Raw genomic sequence first — 12,652 nt, forward strand, 5'->3', positions numbered from 1 at the left:
CGGCAAGCTTCACGCTCAAAGAAAACATTTCGTGTCAAAAGTAATTTTCTAAATGTCTCTTAGCAGCTTCCAAACGTCCCTTGAAAGCTTTTAGCTTTTTTTTTTCTCCGCCCCTCTTTAAATATAGCCAGCTGCATCTTCCTGTGTGTGCGCCAGTTCCAACATATCAACCATAATGCTGACCGAGACAAATGTCCTGAGTTCACCTTTGAATGATTTTTTTTTTAACCTGAAGTCTTGTGTATGAAATGTGCTATAACCCGTCAATAAAGTTGCACTATTCTATTTTTAATGCCCCCCCTCCCATTATTGATTTATATTTAGTATTTCTCATCAAACTATTGCATATCTTGTCTGATTGGCTCGGAGTGGTTGGTCAACCTAATAGAGACAGTTTAAAAAAAAAAAGTACATTATTATAATATTAATACATCAGATTTACAAGCGCCTTTCATAACACTCAAGGACACTCATTCATTCATTCATCTTCCGAGCCGCTTGATCCTCACTAGGGTCGCGGGGGGTGCTGGAGCCTATCCCAGCTGTCTTCGGGCAGTAGGCGGGGGACACCCTGAATCGGTTGCCAGCCAATCGCAGGGCACACAGAAACGAACAACCATTCGCACTCACACTCACACCTAGGGACAATTTAGAGTGTTCAATCAGCCTGCCACGCATGTTTTTGGAATGTGGGAGGAAACCGGAGCACCCGGAGAAAACCCACGCAGGCCCGGGGAGAACATGCAAACTCCACACAGGGAGGCCGGAGCTGGAATCGAACCCGGTACCTCTGCACTGTGAAGCCGACGTGCTAACCACTGGACTACCGGGTCGCCCACTCAAGGACACTATACAACCAAAATTATTATTTTGATTTTATTATCAAAGTCACCAAACGCTACCACTGATTTGTGGGTTTCGCACTCCTCGACAAAGGAACAATGTCGGTCAAATGAGCGCCGCAAAATAAATAAATAAAGAAAGAAAAATTAAATAAAGCAGCCTCTTATCTCTTGCCTTACATCCATGATCCCTATGGGCAACGTTATGTGGATCTTAAAGTTCACATACACAAACACAAAAGAGTTGCACGACCTCACACACACACACGCACACCTCTGAAGCACAGAACGGATGCGGCAAGAGAAGAATTATGACAACCTCAGGGGTAAACACACCTCCATTGGAACTCCACACATTCGTGGACAGCTACATCCACACCCCATGCAGTCCCCCGTCCCCCCCCGACAAATATATTGTGCCATCATCAAAAGTGTTTTCATGATCTTTGTACTTGTACGCCGAAGTTCCCCGTGTTTATCCTGACGAATGTGTTTTTTTTTCCCTTTTGTACTGTATTGTGTCTATGTGAGCGGCCCCTGTGTGTCCTCCTGCAGAGGAAAATAAGAGAGTGCCTTATTGAGTGTAAAGGGGCATTGTAGAAGATACACATACGACAAAGCGGGTCAGGACCGTAACACACACACACGCACAGCCGCTTGTAATACAAATACGTTGTGTTGTTTGAAGGCAGCTTTTCGTGCAGTCTAATGAGAACCCCTCCCCCCCCTTTTATTTTTTAAGTTGCATAATGCTGAGCAAAATTTGACATGGCACGGGCAAAGAAAACATCTCGGCAATTTAGTGCCACCCATCTGTTCAAGATTCCTGCTTTCAATTCGGGCTCATTTATGCAGATTGCCGAGTAGGAGTTTGTCGAAGTACAAACCTTGACAATGGCAGCTACGAAGCAAAAAAAAAAAAAAAGGCCGACTTCCTGTTAGATTTCAGGCAGGGCCCTTGAAACGTGTTTTGATTGTGAGCAAGCTTCAAATAAGCAGCGAAGCGCAACCCTGTCACACTGAGCGAGTGCAGTGTGAAAAGGGTCTCGCACTCAAAGAACAAGATAGTAAATGGGCAAGCCGAGCCGGAGTCAAAGCTCCTTGCTGCCACGCCGAAGAGAAGAATAGGACAAAAAACCTCCACGTTTCATGCGATAATAAAGACAAAGTGAGCATTACGATGTTCGTAAAGGTGGAGCCGTCTGCACTCGTAATGGATCTCATTAGACTGTGGCATCGGAAGCGCCAAACAATACAGACGAGTGAAATCAAAACAAACCACAAACATTATATTCCCATTCGGAGTCCAATGAGTGAAAAGGCTGGTGGTAAATCACGTGAGACAAGCAGCCTAAACTCTGCTCACCTTCCTCACCCCAAATGCAATAACTCCTATTGCTCTCTCTCTCTTTTTTTTTTTTTTTTTTTTGGGAGATGCAAAATGGAAGTACAGCCAGCGCAACGCAAATAAAGACACACATCGCGACATCTTAACTTAGTAGGTGAGTGCAGAGACATCTTCGCCCTCTCCTCTCAACAACAATCTCATCTTTACCCCCCCCCCCAAGTAACCTTGTCATTTACCTCGCTGACCCATCCAAAGATGGATGCCCCACACTCCAGCATATATAGCCTTGAATTGATTGGTTTTTTTTTTCTCAGGGCTTCTAAGTTCCTTTGTTTTGGGGGATTTTTTTTTTCCCCTCAACTGACCTCAATTGTACTCCTCATAGCTCGGCGGATAGCATAACATCATATTGATTTTACAGAGTGGCTCACAGCGGCAATCATGACCTCACGACAAACAGAAGTGCACTTTTAAAACCGAGTGACACAGTTAAAACGACGACAAAATGCTTCCCGCGGTAAACTCTCAGGGTGAATTATTTAAAAGTAGACATTTGCTGCGGTGCCGAGTCAAGTCAACGAATTTTTTTGCAAAGCAACGGACTTTTCACACATAATCAGCAAACAACTTCAAGACGCCTTAAAGACTGTAAACTCGGGGTGTACAAATCGAGGATGTGGCCACTTTTTTTTCCACCACTGCAAAAACAGTTCAATTTAGAGAAAAATAATATACTGAGCAGCAATATGACCAAAAGAAAGGGGGGGGGGATATTTAGGATATACTATTTACTATATAATTTAGGTCCTAAATTATCCTAAATTTTAGGATTACTAAATCCACCCCAGCTCATTTCCATAATACAAACCAAAATAGATAAATTTAAAACAATATATTTAATGTGCTAACGACTATACAGTGTGCTGCCCAGAAAAAGTGAAAAATGAATTCCCTGAGGAAATGACCGTCATGGTTCACCAGTTTTCTGGGTTTTGTCATGTATGTGATGTTGGCAAACCAAGCCTTTATGCCGGGGGTTGGCAACCCGTGGCTCAAGAGCCACATGCTGATATTTAGCGCCCCCTAGTCGGTCTTGGGGGACCTTTTTCAAAAATGTTTGATAATGGAAAAAGATGGGTGAGGGAAATATACTTTTTTTTGTTTTAATATGGTTTCTATAAGAGGACAAACATGACAAACATTATTAATGTTTTCCAATGCTGTAAAAATGTGTCGAATAAATATGACATTTAAACATGTCGTCAACGAGGATTTGTGTTATAGCCTGCGACACATGTTTCTATTAGCAGGATGTCAGTCGGGGGGCTGTTGTATAGAAAAAATAAAATAACGGCAAAGAATAGGAATCCGAAAGAAGCCTTTTTAAACGGTGCACGTGGGCTACGATAGTTTAGCACGCTTCGAAAGTGTGTCCCCGTGCCTTGTTCATCTAAGCGGCCGTTATGGGCGTTACTCATTACGGCGTGCGTGTCTAAGTGTGTGCGTATGTTCGCGTGTGCGGTAACGGGTCGATCGCGGCAGGTTGGTTGCAAGCCATGCCTTGCTGAAAAGCAAAATTGACTTAGCAGTACGCTCGCCACATGTGTACAACGCTCGAGGTACCAGACGCTATAAACACATTTCCAAAGATTTCAGCCCGAGAGAGCGGCAGATCGAAGCCAATCAGACGCCTAAACACAACGCACGGTTTGCATTGAACCCCGAGAGTACGCTAGTGTATTAAATTTGTTCTCGCGCAAAAATAAATATGGCCAGCACGCACGCACACACGCTCACACACAATCTGATGAAACATTCACACAGCCGACATGCTCACAGGTGTTTTGCTTGACCGACTCTTCACTTATAATCTATATAAAAAAAATGTGGGGGGTAGGGGATGAACAAGCATTGAAGAAAAATTATTTTTGTTCACTTTAAATGGGATGGAAGAATGTGTTTGAATTTATTTTTTTTTCATTTGAAATATTAAAATATGTTACGTTTCCCCAACGTACCAAATGTGAACTAAACAACATTATGTTTTACCGAGTGAGAGTGCCAAAATGCGTTTTTTTGTTTGTTTTTTTGCCTCTATTTGACAGCGGGTAAGACAAATCTGAGCTTGCATTCTAATTTCGAGCCACACCGAATTGGGGCCGTGTTGTTTGTGTTTTTCAGGCCAAAAGTTTTCCCAATGATCATTTTCTTACAGACCCCTACCATAGTTATTTAGTATGCAGTTAAATGACAGGTCACCACTCAAATCGAAAAACAACCAGAAAGACATCCGTTGCACAGTACAAGTCAAGGCAGGAGGAGGTAAAAAAAAACAAAAAAAAACAAACAAATGTAGGAAACCGTATGCAAATGTGTCAGATTGAATTAGCATGAAAGCTGAGAGGAAGCGTCATCCCGTCTGTCAGTCCCATGAGGGGCTCGTACTGTAAGAAGAACTTTTCCCAGAGTCGCATGAATACATGCAAGGCTAACTTGCCGTCACTTTTCAAACTTGTACAAAAAAAAAATAAAAATCAGCACATAAACAAACATAACGAGGCTGAATTGTCTCGTCCTTGAATCAGTGTTTGCCATCCAAAGTGGCTGAATGCTGCTGGCCAAGCAGACTTTTCGCACAACACCAGCGGCTGTCAGTGGGCCAACTTGGAACTGCTCGATGGAACATGCGGCACAAGCCAGGTGCCCTTTAATTAATGATGAAAAACTTGTCATTAGAACAAATTGTGAGGATTGAAGTACTTAACTCATCAATAGATGGAGCGCTGATTAGGAAAGCTTGGAGTGTCTCTATGAAACATGAACCGACAAAGGTTCGACTTGTTTCATAAATATGCCTCCACGAGTACTCGATACCTTATAACAACCAAAAGTTGACCTGCTGACAGCCGCTGGTGCTGTGCGAAAAGTATCGGGCCGATACCCGTACCTGGTATCGGTACTTGGCCAACCTCTCACGATACTAAACAATAAAACCGTGCCCTCATTGGGGTCATAGGTTAGCTTGTGCCTTTCGAAGCAGAGCTCGAGTACACCGTGGACTGTACAGGTAACCCGTCTGTTCATGTAAATAGGTTTCTTCCACATTTAGTTAAACTACTAAACCATGTATGCATGCATATAAGATACAAGAGGATTATATGACATTGGCGCTCATCTGTATATTACACAGTGAGCCCCATGAGTACTTTTGCACCGATTCGTCATTGTGCTTTTTTGTTTAAAAAGCGGTGCATTTCAGTGTAGAAATCAAATAGCTTTCGATGGATTTCCTTTATGCGGCAAAGCGCAATTATTATTTTTTTTTCCTTTCAAAGCTCACATTAAACACTCCATTAAGTGATCAACAAGGCCCAGAAGAAATCATTTGCGCAGTAAAAGACGCACATACTGACTTTACATTGTTGACACGGTTTGCGATGGCAATGTGGAAGAATAGCGTTCGTGTCGCATGCAGTCGCTCGCTCGGTTAAGCAGGGAAACGCGAGTCAACCCAGGACGTCTCTTACTTTTGCTTTATCTCCTCCCTGGGCGTTACAAAACCAAATCCCACGTTTGCCGGGTTTTTTTTGGCGGCTTCACACGGTATTTGAACAATGAAAGCATTTTGGTTTGAGAATGCCGATTGCATCAGGCTTCTAACGGATGCGAGCCAAAGCGTCCCATGGTGAGAGGACTGCTTTCCAGCAACTATCAGGAGGACTCATTTGCATCTCTTGATGACCTAAATCGCTTCCCCCTCATCTCGGAACCACATCTTGCCTAATCTCATTAAACAAGTCGGACCTTTGCGTGAACCCAGTAGACTGCTCATTCGGGCTGACTCGTGTTGACAATGTAGCTCCAGATGTATTTCCCCGAGGCGGGAACGCAAAGGTGTTAGCATAACTTGGGCGAACCAACTTTTTACCAACCCAAAAAAAATAAAAAGTCCTCGATTAACATCTCGTCTACATTTGTAGTTTTTGACGTTGGCGTAACCTGCCAATGAACTCTGTTTTGAACACAAATCTGTGCATTTCCCGGGTCACAATGCTGGCATCCGCATTCTTTTGCCAGACGGGGTCGAATTAGGCAATGTTTTGAGATATTTGTTGATGACATCACAGTAGCAACAACAGTTTAGAGTTTTTTGAATTAGGTCCATTTTCTTCACTGTATATAGAATTGTAATCTCTATGCGGAGACCAAAAATTTCAAGCAGGAATGATGGGTTGGCCTACCTGGTCCTGAAGTTGGCCGGGTGCGGGTGTCCGTCGTACAAGGACAAAAAGTCATATTCCTCTTCGATGGCGAAGGACAGGAAGATGAGCTGGATTCGGCTGCCTTCCTCCCCAACGATGACCCAGGTGCAGTTGGCCCCGTTGGGGTAGCCGTAGGGGAACCCCGGCGATTCGATGCTGCCGTTTCGGCCCTTCAGTGTACCGCCGCAAGTGTAGATAAAACCTGCAGGGGAGACCCAAAGAACTCTTTTAGTTTCTGCCACGAAATTGAAAATGCTCAGAATGGAAACATGAATGCGAGTTTGCATTCTGACAAAAGTGCAAGAACCAATTCTGGCATGCCATTTTTTTTTTTGAACGCTCACTTTAAAAATAACACAAATAATAACTGATCGCCTTTAAACATACACGTTTCGAACTTTCAAAGGATTTCAACAGAGGCAGAGCCGCTGAGTGAACTTTGGAGTCGTCTGCCAGTTTTGTACTTGAAACTGGCAGACGTTTAAAGTGAGGCTTATATCAATTCACTCAGACGCTCTTTTTGAAGACCGTACATGTTTTTTTTCTGAGAGATGTTCACTGTATTTAATTGTCACAGTGATCAAATAAATGCTTTCGATTGGACCTTATTTGGGTGTATTTTAGTTGGACGTGCTCAAAGATTGAGCATTTGAATTCATTTACCCTAAATGACAAATTTTCTAGGATCATTGGGACACACAAAATTTTGTGCATGAGTTCTAGAGACGTTGTTAAGATAGACCCATGTCCAAACCACTGAATGTTGAAATTGAAATTAGTTATTCTGGCATCAGGGCTTACTATTTTTTTTCATTTGAGTGAGTTTTGAGTGAATTTTCATCTGAAGAAAAACAAACATGGATTCCGGGAGGGTCTTTGTGCCACCTTGTGCTCTGGCCCTAATAACATCGAAAAGTGGAAAGGATCAGAATTTACTTGTCTTTTTTTTTAACCGTCCTTTTCTACTCGCAACGCTTGGGGAGACTCACTGACAAGTCCATCAGGGCTTCATCAGAACTTAATAAATTAGGGGATGTCTTGGTATGAGCTGATGTGGAGTCATTAAATCGCATCAGAGGGTGAATAGCAAACAGACGGACTGGAAGGAAAACAGAGATAAGGATTTTTTCCCCCCCATTCACCGCTCACAGACAATAGTCACCATTGTAGAAGGTGGAGAAAAAAAAATGTAAAAGTCATCAGTCAGTGAGAAGAGAGGTGGGTCGCGGCAAAGAGAGAGAGAGAGAGAGAGAGAGAGAGAGAAAATAAAGAGTCCCCATGGGTAAAAGAGATTTCTAATTATGCTGACTGCCAGACCGAAACTGACAGCTCTCCTCAACACACACACACACACACACACACACAAACAGGACAAACCAAAATAAAAGGCATACAAGCACAGCTACAAATAACCGCACCAACCGTCTAATCATTCCGGGGCGTCCTCGACCATTTGACCCCATCACTCATCGCGTCGTTTCTTCATTCCGCCATCGCTAACCTCAATCGACCTTGTTTTCTAACACTCAAATGAAATACAAACATGAACCGACCCCAAGGAATGTAATACATATATACATACATATAGCCACGCATACACACAAATAAATTGAGACAAATATGCGTGGCAGCGAGTCCAGCCAAGCTGGAAAATTCGAAAGTGTAATGACAAACAGATCCCAGTAGATGGTGGCATTGTATCAGCACAGCTTTTGAGTAGAAGGTAAAGACTGAAGACTGTTCGCCAAACAAGCTAAAATAAGTACACCTCCCCCATCAAGTTAAATCTGACGTAGTCGACCTTGGTCTAACAGATAACTGCAGAGTGTGTCCAAACTAGTTTTGCCTGGAGGATTTACACAAAGACACTAATTGGCAAACTGTCAGAGACTTGTGGAAGAAATTGGGTAGGCAGGTGCAAATGTATGCAACAGAGCTAATGAGGGATGGTAAGGCTTTGCCGGAAAAGAGCATGCCCACTCAGCAAAGACGAAGAAGGGGGGGAAAAAAATGATGAAAAGCCACTTTAAGACTGAAATCTTGCTCTTGCTGCTGAATGGAGGGGATTTAATGATTTATCCACAGTACCAAAGCCATCTGGAAAAGCTCAGATAGCGACAAAGTATACAAAGTTGAAGAGCCCCGATTTGGAGAAAGACACTTTGTTTTTAAAAATAATAACATCTTGAGTGTAGGATTCCCGCTCATATGTGTGCATTTTATTTCATGAAACCCCGACTACGGATGGTATGATAAAGAATGGCTTGTCCATTGCACATGGCCAACCTTCAGTGAAGTGCTGTGCCACCCTTACTACAGTATTTACAAAAAAAAATAAAATAAAATCTGGCAACGCCCCTGCATGGGTGCAGTCTTTATTGAAAGCTCACCTTTTTCTTCTTTTTTTTAGATTGAACAAAAGCAAAAGAGAGTGTCAAAAGCCAAAGCAGGAGAAAAAAAGGAGCGCCAACGTGGGACTGAACCTGTTTGAAATGTCCCCCCTTGGGACACACAAAGCAACCGTCAAACCAAGAATTAGATCGGTCCAAACAAACCCGTGGTCTAGACTATACCCTGGAGTGGTGGAGGCTAAATGAGGGAAATAAGAGAGAGAGGGAACACACCAGGCTGAAAATCAATTTCTAGGACTGTCAGTCAACAGCGGCCGAGATGTGGATGTGAATAAAAATGAGGGGCAAGGTGTAAAAAAAAAAAAAAAAAAAAAAAAAAAAACAGCACATGGAAGGGTATAGTGGCACAAAGTAGATAGATCCAGGGAAGTTGAAATTGAGAATCAGGACTGCAGCTGTGTCGGAGAAAGAAAGAAATTTCACCAGCAAATACACGGCGGGTATGTTGTAGCAAAAAAAAAAAATGATTTCGTGGAAGTTCAACATTGAAAAGAATATACTCACAATTGGACGGAAAATTCATAGGTGTCAAACTCGGGTCCTGGAGGGGCGCTGATTCAAATGATCAAGCAAGCTCTGCGGAAGCCTGACATTGAACCTGTTCATTGTTGCAGCAGGGAGACTTGCAGGACAGCGGCCCTGCAGGCCCTGAGTTTGACACCTATGGTTCCGAAATGTTGGAGGTGAAATGCGAAAGCAAAGTAACAAACGCGTTGAGACAATAATTTACTCAATAGCTAAACTAAAACACAAATCAGGCATTCTGTATGACTGGTAATATTAGGCATCAGCCTTCATTAGCATATTATACAGCTAGTCTGTCTAATTGCACATTGTGTATTGAAAAGATATCCTAATTGAGTTCAATTACCAATTAGGGCTAATGGGCACCAGGCACCAAAATCTCATATGCACTCATGATTTGAATAACAATAAGCCATAATATGTGTGCTTTTATCAGCATGCCGGCCTTGTCGGTAATGGCGGCTGGCAAATCAGATGCTCATAGGCGTTGTCTGAAGGGGGTTGGGGACGCTATTGATTACTCGAGTGTCATCAACGCCGACTTGCTAATGAGACCCAATGCACACAAACAAATAAACATACAAATGAGCCTTTCTGTTTTATTCTGTAGGTAAGATGTTTTGAGCTTGTTACCGGGGAAACTTGTTTAAATCGATGTCGCCATGGTAACATACGAATTCGATTGGCTAGTGGCTCATCATATATACTATATACAATAATGATATCAATATATAATATAATGATCAATGACAGAATACATTTTGAAAGATGGATGAACGTGAAGTAAAAAATAAAAAAAATGCATTTGCCTTTTTTTGGGGGTCGCAAGGGACGGATGGGCGCTTTTTACAGAGCTCTGCCATTTTGAGCTAATTTAATAAGAACGATGACAATTGAACAACTTTTTTAAAAAAAACATATTCTCTGGCCAATTTGACCCATTTTCGTTCAAAACAGACAAAAAGTCTTAAATGAAGTATTAAGTGGACTAGCCAAGCGAGCAGATGCCAAGTTGAGACGCTGCGTGACTCCATCAAAGCACAAACTTCCTTTTGACGAGTTTTCTTAACATGGAATCTCCTAACATCTTTTTCAGCCGGGGGAGGACAAGTTAGCGGGCATTCCTTCATCGGCATCTGTGGGAGCTTCAAGTGGAGGCTGACGTACGGTGCATCCAAGTGTTTATTTACCCCAAAAATCGCACTTTCAAAGAAGCAAAGGTATTAAAAACCACCATCTTCCCCTCCCGTTCGTCTCTATATTTTTAATGGCAAGCGACGCTGCTTTAATTACACACACACACACACACATTCAATATGCTGTTCGGAGACAGAGCCTTGCTTAAAAAACAAAAGCAGGCTCCATTAGGAGCTGAACAGTCATTAGATATCCAACAATCCCGCTGCCCTAAATATGCTGAATCAAGACAGCTTTTTTTTCTCCCCTCTTTCTATTTTGCACCGGGAAGGATTTAATGATTGCATGGCTCCAAATCATATTTTGTCTCGATTAATTTTTTAAGACGGCCATCAGCAGAACAGACGTCAACAAAAAGGCTACGGGGGTTGAGACGTCGCGAAAATAGCATTTGTATGTTCACGTGTGGAGGCAGCATTTCATCGGCACAAGCCATTGAATGTGAAGTATCGCTATGTGAGGTAGTGGAATTAAGACATAACAATTTCAAAACCACTCCATTGCAAACACGCTTGCGGAAATGGACAGCTCAGAAAAGATTTACTAGGTTGTGTAATTTCACACTTGATTAGATGGGTTCAATTCCAGACACCCAACTATTTGAATACAAGGAATTAAAAAGTCAATTTTCCATAATATGCCCCCTCTAAGGCTAACACACACTCATGGACCGAATCACCATGACAACCTTGGCAGCCCGATTCCAAAAAGCAGGCATGTGACCTCATAAACTTCCTCCTGTTGTAAATGTCGCGATTTCGCGGCATCTCAATTAAAGTGCACATTTTTATCCCGTGTTTTAAGCTCTTGTAAAGTGGCTTTGAGTAAAATGAAAAGCGCTTTCAAAATAAATATTATTATTATTAATATATCTCATCTGGATAATTTTGAACGAGCAAACAAAATAAAAATGCAGACGACACAAAATGGATCTTATGGTTGATTTTCTATTTTTTTTCCTCAAAAAAAAAAACAAGAAAAAAAAATCTCCCAACAGATATTATGAACACCCAATACACAGAGCAAGGTTGCCAAGACAAATTATTGGATTCCCTTCCTGTTCTTGCTTTTTTCTGTGCTTTGAATAAAAAAAGTGAGGAAAAGCTGGCTGTCGAATACGCCCGCACTCAGCATGCATTATGCTCAGCGGGAAGGAAGCAAACTTCATAAAGTGAAGCACTTTGCGGGGCAATATTGAATTTAGCCTCCCCCCCAAAGAAGCTCCCGTCGAATATTCAGATGATAATTTGTTAGAGCGTTGAAGTCTGTGATTCCATTCCCACATTTTCCGATGAATATGTATTGCGCTTTACATTTCAAATTAATTTGGCCAATACGCCCTCCAAGCGAAGTATAGCTTGAAGAGTTAAAAGTTGGTTTTCCGTCACCAAGACTACCAAGTTCAGATAACTTTCAAAGGCCACGATTTTCAGAAACGCTGGGTTCGACTCAACAAACCTCAACGTCATGCTCCTGTAGTGACTCCGAGTGTCGAAGGTAAAAATAATAATATCTTTCCCGTCCGAGATCGATGATGTCAAAGTCTTCTCCCGTCTGTGTAACGAGCTTCCGACGGCCAGAGGTAACTCAATCGGATCCCGTCCGGCGAATTGTTCATTTTCATTACCGCTCCCCCAGACACATCAAGCGTGTCCGTGTCATAACTAATTGGCGGGACATGCTTGTCTTCGGGGCTCAGCTTCTTATGGATTAATCATCACCTTGAAAGAACCCATTGCCGGCTTCTAGTCGGTCATCAGTCACCGTAGCGGTGCGCTTTTGTGCGCGCATACGAGTACTGATAAATCAATGGCTGCCATTGGAGTAAAAATGACACAACAATTAATTATGTCGACGCTTTAGATCCAAAAAAACACGATCGCTAATTAATCATAGCTTACATTTTTATTATTTTTTTGGGGGGGTGGGGCGTTGAGTGTTCATTATGGCTGTCCGTAATTTATCAGCGACTCTAGATAAGCCTCTCAAGACCTCGACCATTTGACACAAGGAAGAAAAAAAAAGAGAGTAAGTGGCCCTAAGTGTCATTATTTCAGGTCACAGATA

The 12,652-nt window shown here is 42.4% G+C and overlaps 1 protein-coding gene across 6 annotated transcripts in view; it reads right to left on the reverse strand.

The window, feature by feature from the left end:
• csmd3b (CUB and Sushi multiple domains 3b) overlaps nucleotides 1–12,652 on the reverse strand; it is a 180,967-nt gene that overhangs the window by 134,359 nt on the left and 33,956 nt on the right. For all 6 annotated transcript variants that reach the window (XM_052070278.1, XM_052070281.1, XM_052070279.1 and 3 more), the window contains exon 2: nucleotides 6,432–6,654. In XM_052070278.1, coding sequence (XP_051926238.1) covers nucleotides 6,432–6,654 — 223 coding nt within the window. The remainder of the gene's footprint in view (nucleotides 1–6,431; nucleotides 6,655–12,652) is intronic.

Source organism: Hippocampus zosterae, chromosome 7 (genome assembly GCF_025434085.1).
Source record: "Hippocampus zosterae strain Florida chromosome 7, ASM2543408v3, whole genome shotgun sequence".
NCBI lineage: Eukaryota > Metazoa > Chordata > Actinopteri > Syngnathiformes > Syngnathidae > Hippocampus > Hippocampus zosterae.